This window comes from Oryzias melastigma, unplaced genomic scaffold (genome assembly GCF_002922805.2).
Source record: "Oryzias melastigma strain HK-1 unplaced genomic scaffold, ASM292280v2 sc00487, whole genome shotgun sequence".
NCBI classification, from domain to species: domain Eukaryota; kingdom Metazoa; phylum Chordata; class Actinopteri; order Beloniformes; family Adrianichthyidae; genus Oryzias; species Oryzias melastigma.
The window spans coordinates 1-17,077 of record NW_023417081.1 but is presented as its reverse complement, the minus strand read 5'-3'; the positions used below and the strand labels follow the sequence as shown (position 1 = coordinate 17,077).

Genomic DNA, 17,077 nt, shown 5'->3' with positions numbered 1-17,077 from the left:
TTTTCTCCTTCAAAATCTACTGGAATCACGTTGATCGTGTCAACGATTGAAAAGTTATAATAAATCAAATAACATAAACACTGGAGCTTCTGGGTTAAAGGGTTAAAGTACACGTTCCCACTCTTATTGGAGGGAAACCAGAGGCCCAGCAGCTGAAATGTAAACAACCACTTGTGACCAAAAAGGACTCCAGGATTCAGAGTTTATAAATGTTGCTCTGTCACCACAGGAAGTTGAAGGGGGTCCACAATAAGCAGAGCAGAAGGGGTTACAGATTCTCGACCTGCAGCCCGCCCGCCATCACATGCTCTGCAGGCCTTCGACCCGCGCACGCCTGCAACTAAATGTTTTATCAGGACGCAGAGGATGGCGTCGATTTGGAATGGAGTCTGTTTGCTGCCACAGTTTGAGCGCTGCCTTCGAGGCTTTGACGAGCAGGAAGCGCCAAAGTTTTAATCTGAGGCCTGCGTGATGACAGATGGAGAAGGAGATATGGTGCACGAGATTCCATCTGAGCATTAATTATTGGTCCCCTGTGTGGAGGGGAAGTGTTAATCCCCAAACGAATCCCCTGAGGCCCCACTTTGGTCTTCTCTTTTTTTTTTTGTGGAAGAGCCTGAAGAATCGTCGTCCAATCTCACTGTCCCGCGACTTTTGCTCGAAACAGTAAGTATTCAGTCAATCAATGGTTTTCAGTTAGACTAAAAATGAGCTGCCAAAGATTTAGATGCAACTTTATAGGTTTGTGTTTTGATAATAATTTCCAAACTCGATTCTGTTTTTTTCTATTCTTTCAATCCAGTTAATTCGATTCAATTCAGTTTTGAATTTACACAGTTTACATATTTGTGTAGAAATTCATTAATAATCTACTATATCTTTTAAATATATATTTATATTAGGGCTGCCACGATTAGTCGACTAATCAACAACTAATCAATTATTAAAATTGTCGACGACTAATTTAATACTCGATTAGTCGTTATTTTATATTATTTGTAGTCAGACTGTAGTAAAGTTAAAAGTTATACTAACATTATGCTAGCTTTTATGACTACCTTTTATGACTACTTTGGCATTTATTAAGGTTTTTTTAGTTTGTTTTGGAGTTTAGCTAATATTTTAGCAACATGCTAGCTATTTTGGCAAATATATGATTTTTCTTCGTTTTTTATGCTAATTTGGAGTTTAGCTAATAGTTTAGCAACATGCTATCTATTTTGGCAAATATATGATTTTTTCCATTTTTTTTTTTTGGTTAATTTGGAGTTTAGCTAATGTTTCAGATGCATGCTAGCTATTTTGGCTAATTAAGGTTTTTTCCGTTTTTTAGACTAATTTGGAGCTTAGCTAATGTTTTAGCCGAATGCTAGCTATTTTGGCTAATTTAGGATTTTTTTCCACGTTTCTTGGGCTAATTTGGAGTTTAGTCAATATTTCAGCTGCATATTAGCATTTTTGGGTAACTTAGATTTTTTTCCTGTTTTTAAGCTAATATTTTAGCTGGCTATCAGCTTCAGCGTTTTCAGCTATTAGCGTCAGCGATTTTAGCTATCAACTTCCGCGTTTTCAGCTATCAGTTTTAGCATCTTCAGCTTTCAGCACTAGCATCTTCGGCAGCCAAATTCCGCTAACACCATTCACACTAGCAATATCGCTGGTAATGCTATATATTTAGTTTTTAGTTAGTTTAAAGCTAATGATGGTTAAGATGTGTGCTTTACATCCAGTTTGTGAATTATTAAACTCTGATTCAAATTTAATAAAGAAACACCTCATTTCCTCTTTTCATTCCTTCTCCAGGATTATTTAGAAAAAATGTATCTGCCGTTTCAAACTTTTATTTATTGCCAGCAGCCTTGAACATAAACTGAAGTATTTTAGGGAGGCGGACAGACAAGATGTGCAGAAACTCAAATCAATAAGACTAGCCATGCACAAGCCTGAGGAAATGGGAAGTTGTCTCTGTGTGCATTCACTGTGGTATGCTGCTGCCACTGAGAGCTGACACGCAGACTTTATGTCTTTATATGGCACCAAAGTGCACTTTGTCTGAGCCGATCCGGGGAAAGGAGCGGGCCATTGTGACCCACAGTTACTCATCTCAGACAGAAAGAAAACATTTAGTCAGACCAACAAAAACAGCATGGAGGGAAGGCCAGCGGCAAAAAAAGGAAAGAAAAATGAAATATTTATACACAAAATTTAAGGAAGGACAAGTTTGTTGAAGCAGGAAAACTACTTTAGGGATTTAACCGTGTAAAGCAAAAAAAAAAAAAAAATCTGCTTTTTCAGGCCTAATTGATGCAATGACGAAAACATAAGAAAAAAAAAACTTGTGGAGATTCCTACGGAACAGAAACCTTGATATACTTATTAGAGAAGCATTTTTGGAGTGCTTCATTGTTTCCCTGGTAACTAATCTGCAGGCATCTGGATCTCTGGGGAGCTCTGTATTTTGAGTTGCCCCTGTTCTTTGGCCGGTGAAGAGACTCATACAAAGGCTGGTTTTGTGAGCAACAAAAGGCCAAATGAAACCCCAGCTGGACCGCTCTCCACCAGGAAACATTCCCATCTCAGTGAACTTGGCAAAATCAGAAGAAACTTTGTGCAGAAATAAATAAATAAATAAATAAATAATTTCAGACTTCTTGATCATTTCCCTTTGGAAAGAAGCTCATTATACCATATCTTAGTTGAGTTTTGCACTTTAAATTAACAAGCTTATTATAAAGTAATTAACACTTAGAACTCTCCTGTGTGATATATTTTTAAATTTTAACCCACAGAAGAGATTGGTTCAGCTCTGCTGTCTGCAGGGAGCCTTTGTTAGAGCATCTGAAAGTCATTTGAATATGAATGTCGGGGTTCGTCTGCTGCTTTCTGGGGTGACACACAAAGCATCATCAGAGATGAGCGCGCGCCTCCTCACCCGTGCCCAGCGTGCTGCTGCAGGACCATTCCAAGGAGCTGACCGGCTTCCAGCAGGACTCCCACAGGGACAGGTGGTACTGGTCCTCCGCCGTGACCCACGCCGGGCTCAGCGTGGCCCCCACGTCCAGACACAGCGCGAAGAAGACGCACGCGAGTCCCACCAACTTGAGGGGCGTCAGCGCCGACACCCGGACCTCCTCCGCGCCGCTCACCGATGAAGACATCCCCAAAGTTTTTTTGATTGAATTCACTCAGAATTAACAGCAGCAGTCGGAGAGTAACAACATCTGTGGGGTCCCGTGGTTCCTCTGGACCATCAGCAGAGGCGGGTTCGCACCCGCAGCTCGCACCTGCGCGTCTGGGGCTGAGAGGAGGACCGAGGCTGAAGCTGGAGGACGCCGCCGCCGCTGCTGCTGCTGCTGAGGGGTCAGCGCTGCGCGGAGAGACGGAGCGCTGGGGCTTTTAAACCACGAGGAGCGGAGCCTGCGGGGTCCTAGCGCCGACTCACACCCAACCCAGTGACTGTAAATATCAACTGGACCAAGAAACTCCTCACCCTTTATATCCCAAAGATTTCAATTAAAAAAATGATTAATGCACAATAAAATTAAGATGTTCTTGAAAATCCCGTTTTTTAAAAACATTTTTCTACTGAACCTGCTTTAAGTGGGAGGGGTGTGGCCTTCTAACAAGCTCACTAATTGGAGAGAATGGTTGCCATAGAAATGTAGACTCGAAGCGACACCGACTAATCACAGCTTTCACGGCAAACATATCACGCAAAAATGGTGACTGAATTGAAGTAAGCCATTTTTAGTGGAAGACGTCTCACCCACTCTGTCCAGTTCTCTATGTACAGTCCATTATTCAAACCCACTTGGACCAATCACTACTGTCTGGCTCCAACATAACGATGTCCGCATTGAGGACAAATGGTGACGGAGTTTAATTAGCTCATTTTCAATGGGTGATATCCCACTCACTCTGTCCAGTACTCTATATACAGTGAATGACTCCGACCAATCACTGTCGTCTGGCTCCAAAGTGGTGAGGTCTGCATCGAGGACAATTGGTGACTGAATTGAAGTAACTCGTTTTCAATGGGTGATGTAACACTCAATCTGTCCAGTTCTCTATATACAGTCAACTACTCAGATTGACTCAGACCAATCACAGTTGTCTGGCTCCAACATGCTGATGTCTGCATGAAGAAAAAATGGTGATCGAATTGACATAAGTCATTTTCAATGGATGACGTTTCACTCACTCTGTCCAGTTCTCTATATACAGCCAATGACTCAGACCGATTCGGACCAATCACTGTTGTCTGGTTCCAATATGGTGATGTCCATGTCGAGGAAAAATTGTGACTGATTTGAAGTAACTCATTTTCAATGGGTGATGTCTCACGGGCTCTGTCCAGTCCTTTATATACACTTAATGACTCAGACCGACTCGGACCAATCCCTTTCAACTGGCTCCAACATGGTGATGGAAAATTGTGATTGAATTGGCTTAATTTCGGGCAAAATAGCATTTTCTATGTGTGATGCCACACTCGCTCAGTCCACTTCTTATCTACAGTCAATTGGATTACCATAATAAAGGCTGTAATTAGAAACATTTATTGGACATTTTTGCTCAAAGTAAACAGTACTAATCTAAATAATTACCCTTGAGAGAAAAATAAGACTGGTTGGTATTAAAAGTACTTAGCTACACTACTAGTTTGGAAGTAGGAAGATAATAGAAAAACACAATATTGTGAAATTCTATCATTTAGGAATAATAAATAAAATCCACACTGAGTATAAAGTAATACCTCTGATTTCACAGTGAAGTAAAGGTAGAAACTGTATGGATAATTGATGTAAAAATACTTGAAGGAGTTTAATTACTTTTTTTTTAAAAGTTATTCATTTGAAGATAACTGTAATTCTAGAACTATAATATCTGAAACAGATACTAGTTTTTCCTTTACTTTTTTGTTGCAGAATTTAAAAATGATGCATCATTTTAATATCCATTAAAGAGTTTGATTGTTTTCTACCTAAAGTTTCATTTATTTACTGTTAAAAATACTTACAAGTAATGTTATGTGTGAGGATAGTAGGGAAGTTGAAACGTAACTGGACTCTCAAAATGGTAAAATTTCAATAAGTTTCAATAAATTTCAATTCTTTTATTTACAAAATTGCAATTCTTAGGGATTCTATTTATGAAAATGTTTCAAAGACATTATCTTAAAAATATCAAAACATTTATGAAGGGCAATAGAACTGAAAAAAAAACTATGTTTGGAAACTATGTTTTCAGAAGCTAAGTTTGTCAGCCCGATGAGACAACTGTGTTGTGTTATTGGGCTATATAAATAAAACTGAATAAATTTCACGTTCAAGCACATGCTTAACCTAAAACGGGTCACAAGCAAGTAGTAACCTAACAGTTTGTTTTTAGTTATCGTTAACATAATGTCCAGTTAACTTTTTTCTTCTTTATGGGATTTTTTTAATGGAATACTTGAAAATTTTACTCTCTCCAGCAGCTGTAACAAATAGGACACAGACAATGGAAAAATTCTGTCAGAAAGAGGGAAGGAGAAAAATAAAACAGGATTCAATGGATACAACTTGAATCTTGTATTAACAGATTTTATTTTATTTTATTTTATTTCACTTTATTTTATTTTATTTTATTTCATTTTATTTTATTTTATTTTAGAGTTTAGTGATTACATAGATACCAATGACAATGCCTTATAACGATTTGCTTTGTTTTCCCTCCAGGTTATTACCATAGCTATGTATTACCAAACAGTCAGTGGTAATGGCCTTAGGGCTGCTTGGCTGTTTCTTTAATGCTACGGGAGGGACCACCGTGGAAAACAGGGACGCGCGCATGCGCAGTGCGCATAGCAACTCTTTCGCTTAGCGGGGGGAGCAGGGAGGGATCGCCCATGATCAGTTTGGGCAGGAGCGAAAGGTAAGCTCTGTTTATCTGGTTTTCTTTTTGTAATTAAGATGTCACTCGTTAACATGAAAGCCTAATTTAATAGTTAAAACAAAAGTAAATGATTTTTTTGTGATAAAACAATCTGCTTTGAGTCTTAAGTGGGGCTTAAACCGGTGCTGTTCTCTGATTTTTTTTTTTTTCTAAACATCCCTGTTTGTCAATACAACAACGGCCGCTAACCACATCCAATCGGATTACCGACGAGAATTAACCGCTGCTGACCGTAAAGGGGGCTTTATAAACCAGCTCTGCGGCTGACACTCGGCAGCGGGAGTTGTTAGATGTGCAGCGGTGCTTTGTTCGGGATGTACCCGCCCGTCGTCATCTATTTTGGGGGCTGCTGTGTAGGATTCCCGCATCGCGCTCATGTGGGAGTCTGTCCGGCAGCCGCCATTGGTCGCTGTCACTTCAGTCATGACTGCCGCGTGCGGCTCCACCACACCCTTCAGAGGGGCCTTCCAAACTCCCATTGATGGATGGGACGTGCAGTTGTTGCAGTATTTGGAAAGTTTGGAGGGATTTTCCTTTGTTCAGGCTAAACTGTTCATGTTTGTTTCAGGAATCCTCTTTGCTAATTGTAGCTTTGCCTGCATCAACAGCCTCAAAACATTACATTAATGTGTGTTTAACCTTCCACAGATAATTTACCCCAAACACTCTGGCAGGAATCATGGAAAACGGTGAGTTTATTGACACTAAACTCTTGTTTTTACCCTCAATAGCAAAGCCTTTCACATTATCCTAACCAGGCATGTAAGAAATTTGAATTCTATTTGGTTTCCCATCACTGTCATCCTCTTGAAGGATTTGTAGTTAGATCAGAGGTTGAAATTATTTAAAATTTCCACAAAATTAGAGAAGGTTTCCTGTTTTCCCTCCTCTTTTTGTGATGTTCTCCTTTGAAATTATTCAGAATAATAGTTGGCACACTTAAGCCTTGGTACGGTCCGGTCCAGTCTGGTGTTTTCAGAGTTTACATTATAAAACTGAACCATTAAAGGGTCTATATCAGGGGTTGTCAACCTTTAACAGTAAAAGAGCCATTTGGGCTCATTTTCTACTGATCAAAACCTAGAAGGAGTCCTTTAAGGAATTTGGATTTGCATTCATGACCTTTATTTTTGATTTTTTTTTTTACAATACATATGAATTATGTCTATTTTGGGGAACAAACAAAAGCAAATATTAAAAAAAAGAACCTAGCAAGAGAGATATAATATTTCTTTTCCATCAAACTCATTTTGACAGGTGACCTTTGACCTCCACATTCCAAAGTGATGACGTAACAATTTTATATCAATTTGATATAAACTTTATATAAACTTTATATCCAATCGATATAAAATTGTTACGTCATCACTTTGGAATGTGGAGGTCAAAGGTCACCTGTCAAAATGAGCTTGATGGAAAGGAAATACTATATCTCTCTCTAGCATCTCTCGAAATGTGATTTTTTTTTTTTTTTAAACTTAATTTAATGTCCTCACTCTGTGATGTCACAATGTGAGGACCCAGTCGTTTTCGTGGATTGGAAGGAGCTGGTGCTCAGAGTGAAGGGTTCGATGCGTCAATGGAGCAATATACCTCTTTGGGGTTTTCTTTTGTGAGGAATTACCATTATAATACACTTAAAAGCTCAAAAAACCTGATTTTGCGTGATATGGGGTCTTTAAATCTGGTTGATTAGCTTTAATGTACTGGGCTTTGTTCCCTTTTTAATCATGTTACAGCACTTTATAAATAAAGAGGAGTTTAAAAATGTTTCTTATTTATTATCTTTAAAAGTGAAAGATGCTTTGTTCTTTCCTAGCCCCTCCACAGAATTTTTATCTGGCCTAAAACAAAATCCTAAATCAAAAGAAGCTTTTGTCTTTTCAATTCAGAAATGTGGGCACTAATCGCTGTGACTGCATTCTTTGTTTCATTCCCCACCTCTCTGGTTTTCTGATTTCTTTTTGGGGGATTTTTTTTGCCTTTTTGCCTTCTTTTAGTGAACTGTCTCTTTGTTTTCTTTGCTGCTTCACTCCTGCTGTTCCATTGACAAACCAGCGTTTAGTCTCCTCGTTTCTTGGCTGCTCGTTATTTTATTTTTGTTCTTTTCTCACGCCTGTTGAATCCTTGTATCACTTCCTGTCCCGTGGCCTTGTCTTTAACCGTCCCCCCTGTCGTCGTCCTCACAGTGTTCCTGCCAGCAGACGCAGCCCACGCCGTGCTGCGGCGGCTGCGGAGGGCCAACTTCCTGCTGGAGGAGATTAAGCACGGGAACATTCAGAGGGAATGCCGCGAGGAGATCTGCTCCTACGAGGAGGCCCGAGAAGCCTTTGAGGATGAGGAGAAGACGGTGAGAACAACTAGAAACCTTTTTTTTTTGTAATCAGACGTCTGCACAGACATGTTTACCCTAAACAGACCAGGTCAGTGTCACCTACAAACACCAAAAGGTGTTTTGGTGGAGCTGGTACTGCAGTCACAGTGTGTTTTCATTCAGAAGCTAAGCTGTGATTTACTGGCTTTAAAAATTCCAAAACAAAAACGGCTTAAACCAATAATATTAACCAAGAGTTAATGACATAATGTCTACTCTTTGTCGACTTTCTGAGTAAAAACTGCATTTTTTTTTAAAAGGAGTTATCAAAAATGTATGTTATGAGGAAAACTTGCGATCTGCGATATTATTGATCAATATCGCAATAACGACTTATGATACTTGAACAAAAAAATAACAACTAATACACTATTTCCATTTCACTGCAACTGTTTTATTTAAATAAAAGTCAATGTTAACTATACTCCAAGCTATTTCAATAGGAGGGAGGTTAGAACTTATGGAGGAAACGCACCAAAAAATAATTATCTACCTTCCTGGTAGTACTGGACAAAACTACTTAAATACTCAGCCAGCAAAGCCAAGAGGGGTTTGAAAATGTGGCCCCAAATGAGTTTGTCCGCAGTGTCTGTGGTGGGCCCACCTGTGTTTGCCTACATTGGCATAAGTGGACACTTAGTAGGTAGGCTCACTATGCTAGGCACCTGCCTGGTAGATGGCGGAGCTCCTTAGCTCGCTCCAGTAGAGCTCACTAACTCCATTAAAACAGAGCTTGTTAGCTTGATACAGAGGAGCCCGTTAGCTTGATACAGAGGAGCCCGTTAGCTTGATACAGTAGAGCCCGTTAGCTTGATACAGAGGAGCCCGTTAGCTTGATACAGAGGAGCTCGTTAGCTTAATACAGAGGAGCTCGTTAGCTCGCTAAAGCAGAGCTCGCTAGCTCGAAACAGAAGAGCTCGTTAGCTTAATACAGAGCAGCTCGCTAGCTCGCCACAGCGGAGCTCGCCCCCTAGCTCGCTACAGTGGAGCCCCCTAGCTCGCTACATCGTATCTCTCCCCCTAGCTCGCCACAGCGGAGCCCCCTAGCTCGCTACAGCGGAGCCCCTTAGCTAGCTACAGCGGAGCCCCTTAGCTAGCTACAGCGGAGCTCGCTAGCTCTCTACAGAGCAGCTTACTACCTCGCAACAGATGAACCCGCTAGCATGCTACAGTCGGCGTTCTCTACAGGGGAAGTCGTTAGCTCAATAAATTGGAGTTGGTTAGCATGCTACAGCAGAGTTCACTAACTCGCTACAGAGGGGCTCGCTAGCGAGCTACAGTGGAGCTTGATACAGTGGATCTCGTGAGCGTGATACTGCAAAGCTCGCTACAGCGGAGCTCACTATCAAGCTATGTGGCTGGCTAGCATAGGCAGCCTAACACTGAGTTTCCACTTTATGCCTATGTGGGCAAACACAGGTGGACCCACAGAAACTGTGGACAAACCACATTTTCTGCCACTTTTAAGCCATTTGGGCCCACTTAGCCTCTCTGGCTGGGTAGTTTGCACTTTGGCTATTCAAAAACATGATGGTTTCTCTGTCTAAGCATGTGTGTAAACATTCAACGTAACCATTAATTGTGGTGAACCCCATCTTTTGTGATATTGCACAAGCTGAGGTAGCGGTGTCGATACAGACCTAATATATACACATTTTTCTTTTGATCCAAACATGTTTCAATTTGTTGGCTGGTTCTGAAGAATTTACTCCTGTCACTCTTTCTGTCAAAGTATCTAAAACAAAAAAACAAGTTTCCTCCTCCTGTGGTATTTTTTGTAGTTCTTGGTCGGGACGTTGAAATCCTAAAGAATGGAATCTGGGAATCTTCCCATCAGGAAATGCTTGTTTTTATCTACAGGAAGAACAGCCCAGTGTACCCCAGACAGGGGGGCATATTTGTGAAACCATTGTGAGAGGTCTGCTGAAGTCCCACAGATGGAGGATCACAATCAAGTGGCCTCTTTTTGTTTGGGTTTAGGTTTTTTTTGCTTCCTTTGTGTTGCTGTGATTCACATCTCAGCCCTCTGAGAATTCAAGATCTTTTAAAGATGAACCTTTTTAAATTACCTGCTGTTTTGTATTAAATTTGTATGTCTTTGCTTTATCGTTGTACTTTAGCGTAACACTCATGCTGAGCTCGCTGGGGGCATTTTGGAGTCATCTTTGCAGTCGCATATCCCAAAATGCAACAGTGTGGCGACTTTTCTGGACAGTTTTACACCATGGAGCTTTTAAGAAAAAGTTCAAATTATACGGCGACTGGACAAATGTATTTTATTTAGCAAGACATTTATTTAATCTCCTGGTTTTAGTTACCAGATAAGCACTTTATTTGGATTGTTTGAAGGAATGAGTGTTGCTCTGAGCAAAAAGCACTTTTAATGTCATTGTGTCTGTGACAACGACGAAAAAAGATCTATTTAAAATAGGGGTGTAACGGATCACAGATAATCCATTCGCATGGTTGAATATTAAACTTTCTGTTCTCTCCGTTTTTGTAGATTTGTAAATGTTATCAGAAACGACATGTATTTACAATTGTGTTTATGTTCAAAGATGTGAGTGTATTAATTCTTTGAAGTACTTTTTATGTTTCCTCAAATATAAGTTTTAAAGCTTTTCTAAAAAAGTTATTTTAGGCTTTTATATTCTTGTTTTTTTCCGTTTTTTTTATTTTTATTTTTTTAACTTTTAACCGATCCGAACCGTGAGCTTTGTGATCCGTTACACCCCTATTCTAAAATAAAGATCTAATTTCTCAAAAACTGCGATGGTGGGAGCTCGTCTTGATAGTTGTTCTGATGCCTCCCCAGCACGCCGTGGTTGTTTTTGTGACCTTAGCGTTCGTCTCGTTGCTGCTGATTACATTTCTCATGTTGTCTCTGGTGTCGCTGTGCAGAAGCAGTTCTGGAATGAATACGTGCGAGAGAGCAGCCCCCCCGGCGGTCTGGGGACGGTGCCGGGCGGAGTCCACTCGTTGTACCTGATCGTGCCGTTGCTGCTGGTTCTGTTCGTCATCGCCGCCGTGGCTATAACCGTTTGGCGCTGCCACTCCCGGAAGCCCTCGCAGCGCATCCCGGGCCTCGGATACCCGCACCAAAACCAGGCTCTGTCCACGGTTTCCTTGGACCATTTGGGGAGGGATCACCAGCACAGGGACCACTCAGAACTCAGCATCCACAGCTGCCCCGCCTTCATGGGCCCTGGGATGACGCCGGGAACAGGAAGCGCGGAAGACCCGCCGCCGTCGTACGAGGAGGCCGTGGGCCACACGGATGTCCGGATTGAGACGGAGCTTCCTCCGCAGTACGACGACATCGTTCACTCCAGTTCCTCCAGAAGCAGCCGCGGGCAAGTCAAGTAGACCAGCCACCCGAACCGAATCCTCACCTGCACTGACGGTGTCATAGTTTGGCACTCCTCCTGCTGCCGTACCACCTGCCTTTCACATCCAACATCAACCACTTTCACTTTCATTAGACTCAGACACGTTTTGGTGAACTCTGCACTAACTTTTTTAGAGGTTTCACAGTCCAAAAACATTCAGCACATTGTTTGTTCTTTTTTAAGTTGCGTTGATCTCTTCACGCTGTAGCAGATCCTTTTAGAACGTTAAAAAAAGAAATGCATGAAGCAAAAAACGTTTATTGTAAGTACTTATGGGAGTTTTAAAGCTAGGCTGAAGGTCACTGCGCTAATCTGTTGTTTTATTCGATAATTTAACATTTTGTACATACATTTGATATTAAGAGTAAAAATTCTAAAGTTTCTAATGTCACGTTTAACTTTTTGAGCATCTGAGAACCAGTTACGTTTCTTTAACAAATTGACTTAAACTTTACAAAAGTTATCCTAAAGAGTAGAAATTAATCTTATATTGAGCTAAATTGGAGCCAATATTATTTGAAACCCAATTAAAACAAATTAGAAAAATATTAGTGTTTGGACAAAAAAAAAAAATTGTCTACAACTTTTTGTTATTTTAAGATAAACGTAACTATTTTCAGCTTCAGATGTTCTGTTTAGGTTTCAAAACTCAAAATGAAAAAAAAAAACATTTGAAACAGAAAAAAAGGTTTTGAAATTAAAATTTTGAGTTTTGAAGCATAAAAAAAGAACATTTGAAGCTGAAAATAATTTCAGTATTTTCCAGAGTATAAGTTGAATTTCTTTTTTTTTTATATATAAAGTTTAGCCAGGGGTGCGACTTATACTCAGAAGTGACTTATTTGTGTGTTGTTTTATTTTCTAAACATGAATAGACTCATTTATTTGTGATTTTCCCAGTAAACACCAGTTGTTCTTTAGCAGTTGTTTCCTCTAACAATCACTAGAGGGCGCCCCATCAGAGTATAAGTAAGTAAAAAAATGGCAGAAGAAGAGTCGTCCAAAACAAACATGGAAGAGAATCTGATTGTTTTCCTCTTAAACTTTGATATTTTTCTTTCACAGATCAAAAGATTAGTATTGTTCTATTTATTTTCTTTTCTTTTTTTTATTTTAGCTAAGCTGAGGTAGATGGATTTGTTCTGAAATGTGAGACTTTTCTCCTAAAAGTGCGACTTATTTTTCCTTTCTTGATTAGATATTTTTGATCATGTGACTTATACTCCGAAAAATACAGTAAGTTTATTTTAGAATAACAAAAAGTTTCTGACTTTTTTTTTTTTTTAGCAATTTTGGCCCCAATTTAGCCCCATAATCGTGAGGGATGATGGGACATAGAGGCAGGCTTACTCCACAATAAACCTTAAAACTGGAGCTCCATATTTAATGTTCTTTGATTTACTATAACTTTTCAGCCACTAACACGATCAACGTAATTCTAGCAGATTGTGAAGGAGAAAAGCGGCTTGTCGAGCCGCTTTTCTCCTTCACAATCTGCTGGAATTATGTTGATCATGTTAACGGTTGAAAAATTGCACTTTTTCTCATATTATCGATGTAAATCAATGGATTTCAAAACTGCCACTTAATTAGGTTTACATCATCTCTTTTTAAAACAATCCGTCAACACAACTCTTGTTTGACGTCTATGCAGACGGCGTCCTCCGAGGCCGTCGGTCTGTAAAAAAACGGTGCTGTTTTGTATCTACGTTTCCTCTGTGCTTTTAACCGTATGACGCATGAGTTTTCCAGCTGAGGTTCGTCCCGGCTTCATTCAAGCCCTCGCTCGTGGATTACATGACTGTGAAACTTCCTGTCGCTTGAAAAGCCCGCGTTCTGACCCCAGTTTCACGGCGTGCACCTCGCACCAGCAGCCATAACTTTCCCAGGACTCCAGGCCCCGAATGCAGCAGAGACGGAAAACTTTGGGAATATTGAGCTGTGCAATGGATTGTAAATGTGTATAGAGTCGCATAGGAATGGATTGATGTTACTGAAGCGCAGTAGATTGTGACGAAACAAAAGGCACTTTGTGTTTATGCTTGAAGTGAGTTGGTGATAAATCGGTTTGACTCCTAGCAATGTAAATATTAAAAAAAAAAAAGTATGCAATTTTCTGAATAAACAAAAACCAAAAGTGTCTGCCGGATCTTCTGATGCAGATAAATGTCTCGTCCACTCGCAGACCTTAAGCACTGATTTTTCTTGTGTTTTTAGCAGACTTTCCCATTTGATTTAAAGCTAAACTGCTGTTACTTTACACAAAGCCCTCTTTTTATATTGCCTTATATAACATCACATAACAAATGTAAAGACAACTTGTTATTAAGCATTAACTTATGCAAAAGCTTGAATTTATTTGTAATAAAACATCTAATATGTGTTTTGTCTTTATTTTCTGAGCTTAAAATAATGCTGTCTTTAATGTCAGGAAGTTGTTTCCTTTTCAATTAGAAGATAAAAATGGGTAGAATTTTCATTTAAGGAGTTTTAAAGGTAGCTATAGCTCAAACATTAATGGGTTCAGTTTTAACTCGCTGAGCTAAGAGATGCTATTAAAATCCACATTCCCTCAGGATGAAGCTGCTTTAGATCAAAGCGTTTGCTAAATGACTATTGGAACCAGGAGAGACGCATAATTAAACTGTAAATAATGTGAAATTAAAGGTTATGGTCTATTGGTTACACTGAGGAACATTCTCTTCCTGATTCTGTGAAACATAATCCAAAGTAGTACTGCACAATATTAGAAAAACCTGCGATATTAGTGATCTATAATGCAGTGACTATATAACTTGTGATAGATGATCATGTAGCAAAACAACTAATACATAATTTCCATTTCACTGCATCATTTTATTTAAATAAATTCAAAAGAACTTAAGTTGTACTCCAAATGATCCACGTCTACATTAGAGGGAAGTATCTCATAAAAGATCTCCATCTGATTAGTTAAATGTAATAAAGACTCTTTAATTTGTTTATACGTCAAGCATTATAAGATTCTTTTAGCATGTGTAAACATTTAAGGCTAACCATTTTTTGCAATTTAACCCATCTTTTTCAATACGTGTATTGCGCAGGTGGATATTACAATGACAATAAATTTCCGATGTATTACTTGGGCTGATAGTACAATGACAATAAATTTGTGATTAATTGCGCTGGCTGATATTGCGATAATGAATTTGCGATGTATTGCGCGGGCTGATATTGCGATATAAATTTGTGATAGTAAATTTGCGATGTATTGCGGTGGCGATAAATTTGGGATTTATTGCGCAGGCTGATATTGCGATAATAAATATGCAATAATAAATTTGCGATGTATTGTGTTGGCTGATATTGCGAAAACGATAAATTTGCCATGTATTGTGTGGGCTGATATTGCGATAATAAATTTGCAATGTATTGCGCGGGCTGATATCGTGGTATAAATTTGCGATGTATTGCGCGGGCTGATATTGCGATAATGAATTTGCGATGTTTTGCACGGGCTGATATTGCGATAATAAATTTGCGATGTATTGTGTGGGCTGATATTGCGATAATGAATTTCCGATGTATTGCGCGGGTTGACACTGCGAAAACGATAAATTTTCGATCTATTGTGTGGGCTGATATTGCGATAATGAATTTCCGATGTATTGCGCGGGTTGACACCACGAAAACAATAAATTTGCGATGTATTGCGCGGGCTGATATTGTGATAATAAATTTGCCATGTATTGTGTGGCCTGATATTGCGATAATGAATTTGCGATGTTTTGCGCGGGCTGATATTGCGATAATTAATTTGCGATGTATTGCGCGGGCTGATATTGTGATAATAAATTTGCCATGTATTGTGCCGGCTGATATTACAATGACAATAATTTCTCTAAATTGTCCAGGCTGATAATACGATTGCGATACATTTCCAATGTATTGCACAGGCTAATATTGCGATGATATTTGCGATGTATTGGCGCAGGCTTAATCCAAACAAAGTAAGAAGTCACACAATAAAGAGAACACACAACCACACTGGATCAAGACTCAATTACTTTGTATTTGTCAGCAATAATTCCTTGTTTTCAGTGCACACACGAGTCTTTTATTGACATTTGAAAACAGTAGAGACTCACAAAAACTGTGTTTCCCTTTTTCTGTGCTTCATTGGTGAAGTGAGGAAGACAGAAAGTGTACTCGGGTTCAAGTAAAACGAACGGCATTCATTCCAGGTTTATAAAAGGAGAAAAACAAGCAGGAAGGAAGGATTCAACAAAGCTGCCTAACTGACCAGTCAGTGATGGCACAAAGGCTCCTTTAGTTCAAAGTGAGCTAAGGTTTCAGCACACTTAAAAAAAACAGACCAAAACGTTGGAGAAGAAGTAAAACCTGTATTACAAAAACTGATAGTGTGCAACTGTTATAAATGCAGTCTCCTATTAAGATCAGACGTGTCACAGCTTAAAAAGAAACAAAGAAAGATTTCCTGGAAATGTCATCCTGACAGGTGAAGTCACACCCACTCTTTGGGGTTTCGCAACACCTCCAGCATTTCTGCTTCCCTGGTCCCTTTGGCAGGCTCGTGCATGTACTCCCACCTGAGGATGAAGCACGAGGTCCGTTACCACGCATCAACGCGTCACAGAAAAGAGCAGGAAGGCGTTCGCTTACCTGGCAGTGAGGGGGAGGGACATGAGGATGCTCTCGATTCTGGAGCCGGGGGTGGCCAGGCCGAACTTCACCCCCCTGTCGTACACCAGGTTGAACTCCACGTATCTACAGCACAACAAACCGGCTGTGACGCAAGTTCTGCATCATTTAGGATTTACATTTTTAAAGGTGCAACTTTAAATAGCCCAATAGAAACACATTTTACAAAAATGCCTTCAAACAAAAACTCATCACTTTACTGGATAAACTTTGCATTTGCTTGTATAGCAAAGCTGAAAATATAATTAATAAAAGGGAGTTCCAAAATCCTGAATTCATACGTGTCCTTATATCATCATCCTCTTTCAAAAAAAAAAAAATATTTTTGCAAAATCTTTGTACCTGAACTAAAATCTGTCATTATTGAACTGTATCCTAGTTCTAACTCTGTTCATAAAGAAGCTCTTCAGCTTCTTCTGCACGTCGATGATCTCCCTCTGAGGCCTTCTCCACCGCCGGGACCTTCACTGACTTCTAAACCTCACAGATGGAAAGTGCAGATTTAACATCTGAACCACCGGAGTGACTGAAAACAAGATTAAACACAAACCTGTGTATTATAGGGGTGTGAATTAGCAAGAGTTTGACGATACGATACATATTGTGATATTTGTCTCACGATACGTTTCAGTTGAATTTTATTTACATAGCCCAATATCACAAAAGAATTGGGCTT

General features: G+C 39.6%; 1 protein-coding gene and 1 long non-coding RNA gene across 2 annotated transcripts; one reads left to right on the top strand and one right to left on the bottom strand.

Moving 5' to 3' along the window:
* Positions 1 to 5,585: 5,585 nt before the first annotated feature.
* LOC112140827 (transmembrane gamma-carboxyglutamic acid protein 1) lies at positions 5,586 to 12,313 on the top strand. The gene is made up of 4 exons (XM_024263838.2): positions 5,586 to 5,916; positions 6,586 to 6,626; positions 8,127 to 8,287; positions 11,213 to 12,313. Exons 2-4 carry the CDS (start codon positions 6,617 to 6,619, stop codon positions 11,675 to 11,677), a joined length of 636 nt encoding a protein of 211 aa, XP_024119606.1. The 5' UTR covers positions 5,586 to 5,916; positions 6,586 to 6,616; the 3' UTR covers positions 11,678 to 12,313.
* A 3,418-nt stretch (positions 12,314 to 15,731) lies between these two features.
* Positions 15,732 to 17,061, bottom strand: LOC112140829. Its single transcript, XR_002918266.2, has 2 exons — positions 16,363 to 17,061; positions 15,732 to 16,289 (listed from the first exon to the last, which is right to left on the bottom strand). It is a non-coding gene; the product is annotated as an uncharacterized LOC112140829 (long non-coding RNA).
* Between the last annotated feature and the right edge of the window lie 16 nt (positions 17,062 to 17,077).

Excerpts from the sequence above, each read along its gene's own strand:
- LOC112140827 (XM_024263838.2), top strand. Across the intron at positions 8,288-11,212 it reads TTGAGGATGAGGAGAAGACG|AAGCAGTTCTGGAATGAATA; the intron begins GTGAGAACAACT and ends GTCGCTGTGCAG.